The following is a 16,505-nucleotide window of genomic DNA, read 5'->3' on the forward strand; positions in this document are numbered from 1 at the left end:
GTGACATATTTCACACAAAACATATCATCCGATCTTGTGCCAAGCAAAAACTGGGCTTTACTGTGGGAGGGTGGGGAGAATGTTGGTGAAGTAGTGGTGGAACACAAAATTAAAGCACAAAAAATTCCTTGGCTCCTGTTTAGCCATAGGAGAATAATTACAGTTGTCATTACTAGCTGACCTGAGACATCACAAATTAAGATACTGTTCCTAATGTTTAAGGTAGTCTCTCCAGTGTCAAGATCCATTTTCTATTTGGCAAATGAAAGATTAAAACTGTTACAGAGTAAAATTAATTGTGAGACATATGCAATAGCTTTTCAAATGTTACTTCAGACATCTGACAATAGATGAATCATTCTAGTCACCTGAGTAAGATAAAACAGTCAAAACACAGTAGCATTACACAGCTTCTTGGAGAACTCAAACACTGCATTGGCTTTCATGACTTTTCTCCTACAACAGTGAGTCAAAGGGATGTCCATTTACTGTTACTGTTGCCATCGATACAACGCCAAAGTTCCGATTTTGTTTTGCTGAATTTCTAAATTAGAAGAATTGCTACTTCAAGGCATTTTATCTATTGCCAGAGAAAGAATTAAAGACATTTTAAAGACCATTAATACCCAAATGACCAAATATTTCAGCCATGAAGATGAAATCGCCTTTTTCCAAGATAAATGTTTCAAACAATATTTATGGAATTCTCAGTTATTTAACTGAACTTCCAAATGCTGCTTGGGATAAGTTTAGAATAAGGAGAAAGCACATTCAACGTATGCAATAGACTATATATAAAAAGGTGGATAAACATAGAAAAAACTACCCAGGAAAGGAAGGCTTGTTTTATTAGGTTTTGCTTTTGCATCACTCTATTTTCAAATCCTCTGGCTATAGCACAACATATTCTATTAAACGTGTTCTTCTCAATCAGCTGCATCCTCAAAAAAGTACTTTCCATGCCTAGACTTTCTTAACATACCAATCTATTGTGAAGATAGGAATAAAAATAAGTAAAATCACACTACTTGAATTTAAAGAAGTTGGCTACCATTTGTAACATAATAATTGCAAAAAGAGAATACAGAGATCGAAAAAATAAAGCCAAGAGCTCAAAAAATGTAGACTGACCAGCCACGTGTGCTAGAACAGTTTAAAATTACATCATTACATGTTATTTTTCCCTTCTGTAAAATCCAAATTAAACCAACAGGATACAGAGTGCCCATACATGCAGTGAACCACTATTTTAAATAAATGTAAATAATACTGTGTAAAACAGTCTAGAAGAAAATAGCAATCCCACTAAGAACACCACCAAAAATCAATACGCAAGCCAAACTCACATCCTCCATTCCAAAGTAGTTTCCCAAGGATTTTGTTTAAGTGAGGGAAGTTTTGAAAAGGTGTTTTGCAATTCTTCATGGATTATCAGCTGAAGAGAACCTGAACATGCTCTTTTACCTAACAAACTAAGATAACCCATATAAACTGACTGCCACAGAAAATTATATGATAAGCATTGTAACACCCAGAAGAAATTATCATTTACAGTTATTTATGTTAGATGGGCTCTGGAAAAGTAACATTTGATACTGGACTTGGGTCCCCCATAGCAGACAGACATTTTAAATATTGTTCCTTGTTCTTAAAGCGCTCATGGACAAACACTCAGTTATTCCTTGTTTAAAACAGACCATTTCTTTTTCTAAAGCACAGGAACATTGCCTCACATAATAGCAAGAACTTTGGAAGGATAGGAAGCATTTCATTCTCTAACATGCCAAAGGAGCTTCTACCCCAGGAAAGCAGCAGTAAGTTGGGAAATACAGAAGCTGATCTATTTTGTTTGTATCTATATCCTTAAATTCATTCCCCAGGCTGCTTCAACTTATGTAAGGTGTGGTGCAGCATTAGGATCAATTTCACAGTACCTCTCCAGCCCAGACCTAGCAGCTACCCACATTAAAAACATCTGAGTTTGATTCCCAGTAACAGCTCAGATGAAGACCACAAACACTGCTCAGCTAGGGGGCCAGAAATAAAGTCTATGTGCTGGACATACTATAGCAATACATGTCCTAAGTTCACTTTGTTCTCCAAGCAAGTAGTAAGACTGATGGCTCCAAGAAGTTTTGCTAAAGGAGTTAATAATAATGAAAACATTGTTACACATCCTGCTACAGGGTGCAGGCTCCACAGGCCCCAAAAGTAGCAACTTTAATGGCTTTTCTAAGTAGAAAAAAGCCCTCAGGAACAGCCCTAAATGTCAGTACAAATGTACTTCAAATGGCTCGCAAGAATGGAATTTTCAAAAATTCAAGAGGAAACTCTGCAACACATGCACAGTTAGACATCAAATGGGAAATAACCTGACTAAATTAGAGGAGATTCTTGTGGAACAGCAGAGATACCTCCCTAAACTCAGTGTAACCTCAATCCATTTAAAATCTATCAGTTCCTACAGGATTTTGAATTTTCCTGCTACCTATACTGGCCAAAATTTTTATTCTCCCCTTTCCCCACCAGTTCAACATGAGACAGATTTAAAAACATGAGTATTAGGATTACAGGCTGCCAAAACTAGAGACTATTAGAGAGAGTTATGATAGGAAGCAAAAGCTAACCTTCATAAACCACTCTAACCCTATGTAATCAAATCAAATTTCTGCTTTAAAAACCAAACATATTAAGCTGTTCAAATAATAGGATATCAGCCAAAAAAAAAAAAAAAAGTCCATTCAAGGATTTTCATTGTAGCATTTGCTCTAGTTAGTCAAGTGTTTGTGAGTGTTTGCTGAAGACCATTTAAAAAAAAAATCATGGCATTAAAAGCTAAACTTGATGGTTCAGCTGACCCAGCCTACCTAAAACATTGGGATATGTTTTCCTTTTCATGTTTCATTCTGCTATCCATAAATCAATAAAAGGGTCAACACTTTGCAAGCATTCTGTCTCACCTCATATGTTTTCCAAAAGAAGTCTGTAGGGAGTCTCTGTACTCAACCATATTCTGCACATGTTTTATGAAGACTGCCCCTCCTACCTATCATGCATAACCCCTTTCCGGAACCACATGAAATCTGATTAGGCGTTCACCCCAATTACAAGTAGTGCAAGTGAGGAAAGAAGCACTACCTGCTAAGTAAAGATGGTAGAAGACAGTAATACATGCAGAGCAGGGATTTGATTCTTACATGACTGCTATTTTATGAGGCCACACAGTGAACTGCTTTTCAGCTGCATCACTCCAACTGAACAAATCTAGCCTGAGGTCTCCCCACTCACAAAGCAGTTTCTGCTATGCCTTCAACTCTGTCCAATGGTCTTTTTCCAAATTATCTTCCTTCCATTACATTTCTAATATTTACCTATTTTTGCAATTTCAGAAGCAGTAAAGAAGTCCAGTACAGTCAAGTACACATCATCTTGACTGTTACCACCATATCAACCTTACAGAAAAATTTATTTGGCTTCAAAACAGCCAAGTAGGTCAACAGTACCTTACAACTGAGAAGCCCCAAAAGCCAGGCTAACCTGTGCTAACAGAGCTTCTCAACCCATGTCATACTGCAGTAGAAGTGATCAAAAAAAAGATGCCGGATTTGGATCCTCCTCATTTAAAGGGAAGGTGGTGGTGAGGTGGTAAAGTCTGGAAGACTACTGTCACAAAAAAATCTCTGACCTTTCCTTTCATAAACACACAGGCACCACCGAATCAGACCTGGACTCTATGCTGGAATATTTTTCCTACTATAATAAAATGGCAGAAAGGAGTTTGAATTACCTGAAATTCTGCTAAAATTATTAGTATTAAAAACATTCAAATGTTAACAGTAAATATAATCTTAAAAAATGTATTTCAATAAAATAGAAATAGAGTACTTTTCACTTCACAGAATCAAAGCACCTGTGAATGAAGAGTGTGTAGTAAGTTTTTAATATGAATCTCATGAAATTTGCAATATCTCAAAATTAATTCAAAGTGATTATATTCAAACTGAATTGGAATCAGATGCTTTCCTGAGGTCTGGAAGTTGTCTAAGATTATAAACAAAAGGAATTGTTTTGGGAAAAATTCCTAAAGTCAGTGAGAAATGTTTCCTAGACAGATCCACATTTATGCACTTCACTTGAATAGGACTGTGTAGTGGGTTGAAAGGCTTTAGAAAGATAGATCCAGTTTGGAGACAAAAGTGCCTGTAAACTCTCAAGAACACACTTACTACACAGTCTGCTGTCTATTTGCCCAGCAAGAGGCACCAGCAGTGAAGCACTGGCCAGATGAATTACCTGGGTGGGCATTGTTAATTGATATTATTGACACTATCATCCTCTTTACACAAGTTTTTCCCCTCTCCTTATGAATACCAGCTTAACGTGCTCTTATTCACCTCTTCTTTCATCACTCCTGTTGCTCCAGTGTCTTAACATGCTCTGTATTTATTTGTACATGCCTTCCCTCTGTCACTCAATTCCAGTTTATCCTCTAACATCAGTCACTATTTACATTCCCTGTCGATGTTCATATTCTTCCTCAAAAATAAGAGACTAAACTGTAATATAAAAACTGGTGGCAAATCAGCTGAGGAAACTAAAATGTTATTGTATTTCAACAATTTACCTCATTGAATCAACTTACTATGACTGCTTTAGAGCAAGTATGAAGAAAAAGCAGGACTGCCCAGTGGATGACAGAGGAGAACTACTCCAGAAGTCAGCTCTCAGATCAGGTAACTACACAAACCCACAACCTCCAGTGATCGATCAATTCCATACACCACTTTTAATGTTCATTTCAGTTACACTTTGAATTTTAAGGAAGCTTTCATGTCACACTTATAGATGCTAACTTATGTTTTCATTAATGAAACAAGTTTATAACAGCACAAGAATCCATCTGGCAAACATGATTTGAACGTAATAAAACCTGCATTTTTGACAGTGCCTGAAATAAAAATCTCAAGTTCCTTTAACCTGTCTACCTTTGAAACTCAAGCAATGACACTGCCCCTAGGTTTATTTTCACCCGTTCATCCCCAGCCACCAAACCCCACTAACGTTAGATGATGGTATCAGTGATGACAAAGTGTATCGCTATTATATCTACCAGCCATATTTGCTACCAGGACAATTATGTTACCTCAGAGCGAGGTACAATAAGCAACAGCCACCGCTAATGGCCAGTAAAAAGCAGATGGTTTGAGCGATCAATGCTGCTGGTTTGGAAGAGGCAAAGATGTATATGAGACTGTGGTAGTGCTCTTCAGTACCAAGAGCTGGCAAGGATGTAGAAGACAACATTCCCGGCAGGAGAAAGTAGGCAAATGGAACTAATAAAGCCTACACTGGTGCACCATCCTGCATGTGCAAATTGGTACAGAGAGGGTTTCATGCTCACACATACGAGCTTCGGTATTCCAGCCTAAGAAAGCTTTCAGTAAGGTAACTGATATCAATCTGGCTTTTAGCAAGATGTTAAAATTCTCAGGGGAAAGAGAAGTTTGATCTCATGTTATGGAATATGATTAATGATTCAGATACAGTTCTCACACGTGTGACTTAATGGTAAGAACTGTACAAACAGAATGAATCTACTATTTTGACAGTACTCCCTGAAGACTACTGATGTAACAAAAGTTGTTATCATTTCACTTGGTAGCAGTATCAGAATGCAACAGTCTTGGTAGATATATATATCTGTCTTGTATGTATATATATGCACACATACAAATTATTTTATATACATATATATATACATAGGCATATATGTATCTGATGGAAGCAGCCAAAAGAAATAGCATATGGGCATGCTGGAGCTGTACTTTAGAAAATGAGTGCATAGAAAGTAGCCCCTGTGCAAGTGCTCCATGATTTTGGTTGCCTTGGTTCTGCAGCCATGTTGGCATTTAAGGCAGCATCTGACAGTAAGAATGCTCTCACTCGACAGCAGAGTTAAACCTGCTGTTGTACTTTCACGAACAGCTTTCACTCTGCACTCGTCTGTACACAGCACCAAAATGAAGCTCTTGGTCCATACAGCCGTCAAACCAGCCAACAGATGAACCAAATGTTGGACATGAAACCTGTCCATTGCAATGTACCATCACTATTTATGTTTCAGGTTCTTGGCCTTACAACGAAATCCTGGAATTAAATGCTGGAGGCCTGTCAATGGCACATCTTAATGTCAGTGCTGCCTGACTTCATGTATCAGCTCACCTGACTTAGAAGCTGCCAAGAAGTACACACATATCTCAAAGTCTCTGGACCAGCTCAAGTATGGAAAGTAAACGTGACATGAGAAATAAACCAAAAAGTGAAAATATTGCACAAAACAGGTAGTCAGTGTGAAAAAAACCCCTACTCATGATGTACAGGTCACAAGTTCTTAAGTGACAGCATGGTGACCTCAAAATACCAGTTTGGTTTACCTTGCACAGGCATTGTACTTCAATGGAGATCAAAAACTAAAGACTGTTCTCTCTCTACTACCTTGGCCTATCGTACTACATTTGGGTCACTTCTGGAAGAAATGCCAACACAAGTGAGTCTCAGTGGCTGATTGCACAAAATGAGCAAATCTCTCTTCTACCCCAAATTAAAACCTAATTTTACTGTCAGAAAGGCAGCTTGAAAGAGACATCAGGAAAAAAAGGTATCTGATTCAATTAATATGTAGAAAACCCAAAGCAATTCTGCCTTTCTTCCCACCCTTGATGGTTTCATATGTTGATAGTAGTAAACTGGATTCCAAAGTAAATGGGAAAGCTTTCTACACCTTAGAGGGAACAATATTTTTCCATTCAAAAGAATAAATGATTTGCCTAATGCTCATCATGTTATCAGATATACCTCAGCTTCCTCTCTGAAGCACAAAACAAATACTAGAGAATAGGTGACCGACTTATCAACACACTGCAAGATAGCCTATGTGAGCTTGACAGAAAAAGCCAAAAGAATTGAGAAAAATATCAAACTGTTCCACAGCAAAGTCCACAGCTACTGTCCTGAAGAAAAAAAAATCCAGTTTACCAGGAGAAGCTGCTAAAGAAGTGGTTAAAAAAAAAGATTAAAAGCAGTGCACTGTTACTAGTCTCTCTTCACAAGCTCCTTTCCCTTTTCTGAATCATATTGTATTCAGACTTGTAAGACCCTTACAACTATGAAAAACCATTCCTACCTAGCTATTCCACACTGTTTGAGAGAGCACCATCATTTTTTACTCTTTCCAACATTTTTGCTGCTGCAATAGAGAAAGCCCTTTGTTTTCACTCAGTTTCTACCATTTTAGGTTCTCTTTCCTACTAATTAACTTAAGTGCATTTTCCTCTACCATTTCTGGCATGCAGCAACAGGACACTGGCATGATTCTTGACATTTCAACTGCTTCTCACAGACCTGCATTAAAATCAATGAGTTTTGTCAACTTCATCTATTTCCTAATTAACAAGGGTACATCCAGCAGCACAGGCAGCAATGCCTTCTGTTAGTGTACTCAGGAAGATGACTTTGCATCAATTTACACATTGCTTTAAACAGGAGTTTATCTTTACAGCCATATCATGACTATGAACTTAACTCCCATAGCACCATTTTAGTATCCTTCAGGGCTTAATAATAAGTTACGCAACTCAGCACTGTAAAATTTTCATTTATCCAACAAGGATGAGTCTTGATTATAAAAATCAGATAAAATTTGCACAAAAATGTAGGTTGCATGCTTAAAAGTTTCCTCCATAATAGAAAGGAAAGCCTTTATGCTTAAACTGAGATTAGAACTACTCCACAGGATACAACCTCAGGTTCACAGTCTCATTGCAGATGTGCTTAAACTACACTCCTCCTCATTCTTAACTTTATTAATTGGAAGTTTGTACTTCTTCCACTCATTTGTGTTTGCAGAAAAACACTTAAATCATGGGCAATTACTTGACATTTTGAAGATATTTTGAGATACTTGGTTTTCGCATCAGAAAGGTTTATTACTTCACACAGCATTTAAAAACAAAGCAATTCCTTGTTCTCTATCCACTATTCCGAGCCATGATTTGTGAATGGATTACATTTGTGGGCGGGGGGGGGGGGGGGAGAGAAGTGAGGGGGCAAAAGCCAACTAGAAAAGAGGAAGTTGTGCTTTTGAAAGTATCAAAGTGGAATGCATGCTTTGCAGAGAAGTACAATTTCAGCAACAATTTTAGATGAAGCTTAACACAGAACATCTACCGTGCATTTCAAAACGAAGCATCTCCTTCCTTTGTGCAATTCAGGGCAGGACCCAAGACATAAAATTTTAAATTAAAATCTGACAATTCATTATTCTAAAGTCATCTGCCGTTTACCCTACCTAAATTTCTAAAAACCTCACGGATTCCCAGGATGAAGTAACCAGTAGTATAAAAATTAATTGTCACGTTTTTGCACTAAAAAAATCCAGCCCCACAAGTCTTGTCATCTTTCACTTCGCCTTGCTGCAAAGAACGAGTGCAGCAGTTCTTGATCACATGCATAAAATGGTTTCAGTCCCCTCCAACAGGGAAGAAGAACAGACGGCTTCTACAGGAGGGAAAGCAATCTTTGGAAAAATCAAGATGTGTGGGAAACAGCAAAAGTCCTTGGGCTCAGAAACGCAGCTTCGAAACACCTGGCAGTAAATCAATGTCACCCATTTCGCTGTAATCCCTCAAGTCACTTTTATGAAGATTACTTCCTGCAATGCATTCCGCACCCTGCTCCCTCCCCGGCCGACAAGGACTCTAGTAAAGACCACTTCGGGAAACCGCACCGCACACACGGGACCGGCGCCGCGACAGCGGGACCCGGACCGGGACGCGGGTCACGCCCGGCACAACTGTTTCCCTACCGGCCCCTGATTCCTGCTCGACTCCCGATTCCCTGCTAGCGCCACAACTTTCCCCGTGCCCCTCGGAGAGTCCTGCCGCAACTCCAAGGGATGCGGGGGGGAACTGCCCCCGCCCCGTTCCCGAGGTCTCCGCCGCGGGGGACACCCCAGCGCCCAGCACCGCCGCTCGCTCCCGGCGCTTCACTTCTCCCGCGCCGCGGTGGCGACCCCTCACGCTCCCTCCGACCTGCCACAGCGTGTCCCGTCCGCACCGCCTCCCTCCCTCTCTCCTTGCCTCCCTCCTAGGCTCCCGGGGCGGCCGCGGCTGCCGGCTCCCTCCGGGGAACAGGCAGGGGCGCAACTTCGCGGAGTGGGGGAGCGAGGGGCAGGCGGCGGGGCCCTCCCGCCGTCCCCACGGCCACGGCGGAGGGAACTCGCGGGTCTCCCCCGCCGCGGCTCATGGCGCGGTGCTTTCCCGCCTCCCCGTCCCGCCCGGCGGCGGCGCCGACTGACCAAGGGTCGAACTCGTGGATGATGCTCTCGAAGCGGATGACGGCGAAGAGCCGGGAGCTGAATCCAGCCAGCCAGGCCAGGAAGAGGATGGTGAAGGAGAGCAGGGACTGCCAGCCCGCCGGCTGCGACAGGCCGCCGCCCGCCCCGGCGCGGCTGTGGAGCGGCGCCGCGGAGTTGGCGGCGGGTCTGTGCTTGTGGTCGGGGGCCGAGTGCTCCGCCATGTTGTACCCGAGGCTCCCTCGCAGCCTCTCCCTCCGCCCGGCGCGTGCGGGGAGGAGGAGGGGAGGAGAGGAGGGAGGAAGGGCAGGGGGCGGGGGGCTCGGCAAGGGGCGGGGCGGAGCCCGCCCGTTCTTGCTCGGCGCTCCTCGCTGACTCCCCGCCGCCTCCTGGCGCACCCGGGCTCTGCCGCCGCCTCCTCCTCCCACCGCTGCCGTCACCGTCCCCCGGGGCGGGGGGGGACCCGGCGCGGCGCGCGCGAGCCCGGGGGGTGGGGCCATCAACAGGACGGGGGCGGACCCAAGGAAGCGGAGGGGCGGGGCTCGAGACGGCCCGAGGCACGCGCGCGGCTCCGCGGGGCAGTTCCGGAGTGGGGAGGGGGCTCTGCCGGGAGGCGGCTGCGGATGGGATCCAGGCGGGAGGGAAGGGGGCGGATCGCGTCTCCCTTCCTCCCGAGGAGGCGGTTTAACATTGCCGCCCCTCCGGAGCGGGAGGAGCTACGGGGGGAGGGTGGGACTCCCAGGAGAAAGAGAGGGGGAGGGACCGATCCCCTCCGGTAGCGCCCTCCTAACAGGAACTCCGGTGACGGCCTGTCACGGAGCGACAGGTATTTTAAAGGGGCGGGGTCATCCCCGAGTAGCCAATCGGAGCGCACGGCAGCGCGCGCCGGGGAACGTCGCGCCCGTTGCCAGCCGTTGGGGCAATTGACTGGCAGCGGTTTGCACCAATCGAAGCGCGGCATGTGAGTCACGTGCCCCCCCCGGCGCCGTGCCAGAGCGCTGCGGTACGTGTGGGCCGGCGGGTGGTGCTGCTCCCGGCGTGCTCTGGGGCGGCGCGGAGTTTCTTGGGAGTTGTAGTCCGCGTTGCGGGGGTGCGGCGAGCCCCTGAGCGCGTGGCTGGTAACTCCGTTTGTTAGGAATGTTTCTTTGTCCCGGTGGAAACTGCGTTAGCTGCGCTGAAGGATGTGAGAGAGCTTCGCCCTCATGCAGTTGAAAGGGATATCTGGGGGCAAGGTCAGGGAGAGCCCTGCGTGTGCTACTTGCCTCAGCTGGGAGCTCTTTTACAGCATCAGTGCATCAGTTAGGTTGGAAGAGACCTTTGAGGTCATCGAGTCCAACCTATGGCCGAACGCCACCATGTCAATTCGACCATGGCACCAAGAGCCACATCCAGTCTTTCCTTAAACACCTCCGGGGATGATGACTCCACCACCTCCGTCAGGCACAGAGATCAGCAAATGGAAACCTTAGCTTTTTTAAGAGGGTGGAATTGGCTGGTTTGTTGGGTTTTTTTGTTTGTTTATTTGGTTTTTTTTTTTTTTTTTTTTGTCTTTTAGGAGTATTTCCCATTGAAATGCTATTTGGGAGCCTTGTAACTTACTCAAATATTTTGTGAAACCTGTGTTTAAAAGGAGAAGGTGAAGAAAACTAAAGGCTTCCGAGGTTGCACGATAAATGCTGTTTGAGTGGTCATGCTGGCATTTTTTCTACCCTGAGATGGCAGGGGACAGCCTGCTTTTAGAAAAAGTATGGTACTAAGGCAGAGTAAACGAATGCATGGCTCTTTGCACTGGTCACGTGGACAACATGTTTTGTGGCTTTTATGTAGGGCTTCAGTTTTGAAATGAAATAGCTTGGTGTTTGTTGTCTGAGGTCTGGGCATTCCCTTTGATGCACATAAGTGGCTCTTCATAGGTCCTGAAGACTTGCAGTTCAATTTCACTAATATGGCTGGGTGCTATACTGGGCCTTAGTTGACTCATACAATGCTAATTAGTCCTTTCTGTTGTCTCTAGTTTTATTTTGTTTGGCAGAGGAAGAAAACAGTATGTTTCTTTTTATGCATGGTGGAAACCTTTCTATTATAGTATCAGACTCTTTTGGGTTGGAAGGGACCTTAAAGATCATCTAGTTACAGCCCCCCTTCTATGAACAGAGGGATCTTTCACTAGACCAGGTTACTCAAAGCCCCTTCCAACCTGGCCTTGAACATTTCCAGGGATGGGGCATCCACAACTTCTCTGGGCAACCTGTTCCAGTGGCTCACCACTCTCACAGTAAAGAATTTCTTCCTAACATCCAGTCTAGACCTACTCCTTCTCAGTTTAAAGCAATTCCCCCTTGTCCTGTCACTACCTGCCTGTGTAAAAACTCCCTCTCCAGCTCTCTTCTAGGGCCCCTTTAGGTACAGGAAGGTGCTCTGAGGTCTCCCTGGAGACTTCTCCAGGCTGAAAGGCCCCAACTCTCTCAGCCTGTCTCCATAGCAGAGGTGCTCCAGCCCTCTGATGATTTCTGGGGCCCTCCTCTTGACTCATTCCAACAGGTCCATGGCATTCCTGTGCTGTAGACCCCTGAGCTGTATGCAGCCCTCCATTGAAGTTGCTCCTTTAGTGGAAAGCTCTGTTCAACAATCTGTAGAGAATGTAACTATTTTCCTCAATCCCTGCATTAGCCAACAGCTGTGACTTGGTCGCTGTATTTGAAGCAGAATTACTGTATCATCAGGTGTGTGTATATGGTTTGATTGAGTGCTTTGATGCACCGTTGCTCCTAAAGGACTTCATTTCACACACACTTTTAGAATGAGGCTTAGGAAAATTTCCAGAAGATTTGGAGGTTCAGTTTTGCTGAGTCTGGCTTTTAAAAGGCTACGTTTTTGTTAGGTGGGGATTTTTTGTTTGTGTTGGTTGTGGTTTGTTTGTTGTTGCTTTTTAAAATACTGTATTCTTTCTTATTCTTGTTTAAATAGGCCAATAATATGTTCAAGATAGACTAAGTTAGACATTTGCCCCTTCTCTAGTGTTGTCAGTGAGTCTTTTTTAATGAGCTGACCTACTGGCATTTCAAGTGAAGGGGTTTTTTTAATTGGCTCGTGAACACAGAGCAAACGCGAGCAGAAATTTGCAACTCTCAAATGTTTTCTAAAAAGTAGTGGCTGATTTTACAACAGGCTCAGTCCTGGTCTACTTTTCTGAATTTCCATTCTCTCAGTTGGCATCCTGTTTTTTGATAACAGCAGTTCAGGCTTAACGATGCAGCAGAGGAGCTGTTTCAAATGGCAGTGTTGTACGCTGAGAGAATACCTTTGTATGTTCTTCCCTCCCCGACCATTTTTCTAGATGTTAAGGAGCCAAAAAGGACCAATGATTCATATTAGCTGGGGAAAAAAATGTGTATATCAGAGCTCTTTTTTATGTATAATTTACTACCAATGTTAACTTCCCCTGATTTGGAATCTGATTCATTTAAAAATTATTGCAGAGCATGGTGTGGATAAGGTTATATGGTGTTTACTTTAAATTTCAGTGCTGTAACTTTTACTTGCAACAGGGAGGTTATATCATTTTGACTGTACTGTCAGAGTTAGATCAGACAATTTTTTTTGGCGTAGACAAGCCCAGACTTGTGATTTATTTGAATGCTGACTAATGGTAAAGTGTTTCTTTGTCATTGGTAACAAATGATATTGTTGCCTATTCATTTTCAAACTGTTCAAAAGGCTGTACTCTTGAATGTCTCTGATCTTAGGCAATGAAATTCAGTGGCAGCAAAAGCACAGTTCTAGTAAAAGCTTTTATTAATATTTCTGTAAATATATTGTTTGAATTGAAATAAGGCTTAACAGTCTTATGATAAAATTGATCAAACAAAGGCACACAGATGGAAATTAAGAGACTCCTATGGCTAGATGGAAGGATTCAGTGGGTTTGGTGCTATACTGCCATGAGAGCAATGGAAAAGTACATTTCTACGGAGGAGATGCAAAATGTGCCTGCTGGAAACTGCATTCAACCCGCACTAATAGGTTGATAGGGAAAGACTTTCTCTCTTTTTATTTTATTTTATGTTATTTTATTTTTATTTCCTCCCCATTCTCTTATGGTCTTTGATTTGTTTCAAGGTAATTTGGTTTGATTTGTTACACTGTGTGTGGTGGTGCATTCTTTGAACACAAAACCCTGCAAAAATGTCCACATTAGTGACTGAGGATTTGACTTTGCATAGGGATTATGAACAGTTTTGTGTATAGAAAATCAGTTTCCTATTCTGAGCATGTAAAATAATAGCCAAATGCCTTAAGGAAAGAAAAAAATCTTTCATTTCCTTAATAATGGAATTATTCAGGGGATAATGCCAAATGCAGAATTCATATTATGGTTGTACAAACAAGAAAATCTTGAAAGCTGTGGAGCTGCATATAGGAAAATGTCAAATGAGAGCTCCTCATTCCTCAACAGAGCTACCATGTGTCAGTACTGCTGAAAGAATGGCAAGCAAAATTTCTGCAGAAAAAACTGCACATGGACACATCCAGGAAATCATTTATTAATCAGAAGTACAAACTCATGGTTCATGTTTCTCACCAAAGTTCATTAGCAACAATTCAGCAGTGTTTCTTAACAGGAATAGACACCATAGTTTAGAAAGCTATTTGAAGAGCAGTTCAGGTTTGAAGTGAATAAGCAAGTCTCTTGAACAGTCTTTCCAACTTTGTGCTCCTGCAGCTGAACAAGTTTTTAAGCTTGGTATTAAGATATTTTGAGGATGGCTTTAGAAATTATTGATACAATACTTCCTGAACTGAAGAATATTAAAGTAGCACAGTCAAGCATAATTTGATGTGGTGGAGGATGCTTCATTTCAGCTATGTGCTCAGATGTTCATTGTTTAAAAATGTTCAAATGAGAGAAAACATAACACTATTGCCTGAAATTATCTTTGGGAACCTGAAGTTTAGTACACTTAAAAAAATCACCATCTATCAGCCTCCATACAGACAAAAATGACATGAGTTTACTGTAATTGTAAAATGGGTTTAATTCAGCAGCTGCGACCCTTTGTGGATATGTGTAAATCACTTAAGCAGTGATACAAGATGGTCTGCAAAGAGTTTTGCACCTGTGTAACTATAATGAGGTTTATAATTGATTTGAGTAGAAATTGCACAACTGGTGTGTTTAGACAAGGTCTTCATTTGGCATTTAATTCTATAACAGGAGAAACTCAAACCTTACAGCGTTCTATTGGTGATTCCTCCTCTTCCTTTCCAGTAGTTTAAACATGTGTTGACATTGCTCCTCTGCTTCTTCTGTCTTAATTATCCTGATTAATTTGCCTTTCGCATGACCTGTACAGTGGTAAAAATCACTCCAGTCTGCATGCACTGACTTGCTTTTTGCTCTCCCTTGCCAACCCTGACGTAGTTTTCTGCCATAACCTTTTGTGTCAACCTGCTTTTACTTCTTGTGAAAAAATGGGGCTTTTCCATCTGCTGAGCTGGTGCCAGCCCTGCTAAATCTTCATCCCTTGTTAAAAAAACTAAGGGAGAGGCACACACTGGACCTTTCCTTAAATAAATAAAAAAATGCCATACTTGACATTCTACATGTGTATTTTCTCAACCACATACCTAGGTACTTCAGAGGTCCAAAGGTTTTAAATGTTGCACAGCACTTATCTTGAAACATGTTTTGTCATCTGTAGTGTTTGCAAGCACCTTAATCAGAATTTGGTTGTTCTTGGCAAATGCTGCACTCAAGTGTTTTTGCAAAACTTTCATTTTATTTCTTCTGGTAAGACAGAAAGTACGGCCTTGGGGATGATCAACAAAGCAAAAATTAAGTTTTAAAAAAGGCCATTTTCTTCAGGGACATCACTAAATGGCCCATCTGAAGAGTGATGTTTAACATGTAGATGCTAGGTACCTAGCTGCAAATAGTGGGCCTTATTAAAATGTTTTGTTGGAACAGTAAAGATGCTCCGGGAACCAGCTGGAGGGTAAAGCCAACCTCCAGAGAGTGGAGTGAAAGCTATATTCATTTTAAGTATATGAAATCTCTCACTGCTTAGTTGCAATTAAAGTGAACTTTGTTGAAGTGAGAGGGGAGAGCAGAGTATAAGAAAGAGGCATTCTGCTGTTTGCTGTAACACCAGCTACTGTTACAGCATCAGGAAAAGATGTGTGGAAACAGCAAAGAACAGAGGGGCAGAGAAGAAACAAAATTATTTTTATGTTGTTTAAAGCCTGTTGAAATCAGTGGGAGTTTTTTCTTGATAGGACGTTGATCATCCTTGGGTTGAATTTTTCTTCATTGCCTTCCTCACCAGAACATTCCATGTAGTTTCTGGTAGCAATTGAATGTAGGGGAAGGGGAAGAAGATTTTATTTGCACATTGTAAACTGTTCCATAATTAATAAAAGCTTAACTCTTCTGATTTTAGTTTGGCTGATAAGTTTGAGCAAGTTGTTTAAGTTGGAAAATTCTTCTGCAGTATCAAGGAATATTTCAGTGCATTAGCTAACTCAGTAGGTTAAAAAAAAGAAGATTGTGTAGTAAAATATCAGCAAAGAATTCCCCATACCTTGAAATTTCACTGTAAGTATTACGCAGTATTTTTCCATAATTGGGTTTGTAGTCTAAATGTGCACAGCCTTGAGGAAAGAGAACTTTACAAAAGATTGTTTCTAGTGCTTTTCTCTTGCTAGCAATTCAGACTAATTGTCTCCTTGCTGTTTTCTAGGCTACTTGTAGGTATTTTTATGGTCAACTCCTGCATTAATAACTGCATTAGAATTGCAAAAGAATTTAAGTCACATTGTTGTGGAATAAATTGTGCCAAAATGCACTATGCAATACAAAACAGGAGCTTATGGGTGCTTTGGGATAGTGTAATTTCAAAGCATCCTTGCATGTAGATCTGACGTGAGGACTCTATCATCGTCAAGAGGAGAACTCAGCAACGACTACTTTGAGTTTATATGACTTGAATTTTTTTGGCTTCTGCAGTGGCATCAAATGATTAGAGGCTTCAGAAGTGAAAAACTGATGTATTGAGGTAAAGTTACGATGAGGTTTTTACTGCTTTCTGTCCACATATGAACTGAACATATATTCTATGATATATAATCTGTACGTCTTCAGTTCTTACCCCAG

General features: G+C 42.0%; 1 protein-coding gene across 1 annotated transcript in view; it reads right to left on the reverse strand.

Moving 5' to 3' along the window:
* The window catches only part of STT3B (STT3 oligosaccharyltransferase complex catalytic subunit B), a 52,478-nt gene extending 42,731 nt beyond the window's left edge, over positions 1-9,747 (reverse strand). Inside the window, exon 1 of the mRNA XM_048301331.1 lies at positions 9,356-9,747. Within this exon, the coding sequence (XP_048157288.1) occupies positions 9,356-9,576 (221 nt within the window). The 5' untranslated portion in view covers positions 9,577-9,747. The remainder of the gene's footprint in view (positions 1-9,355) is intronic.
* Positions 9,748-16,505: the final 6,758 nt, after the last annotated feature.

Source organism: Corvus hawaiiensis, chromosome 1, assembly GCF_020740725.1.
Source record: "Corvus hawaiiensis isolate bCorHaw1 chromosome 1, bCorHaw1.pri.cur, whole genome shotgun sequence".
Classification (NCBI taxonomy): Eukaryota; Metazoa; Chordata; class Aves; order Passeriformes; family Corvidae; genus Corvus; species Corvus hawaiiensis.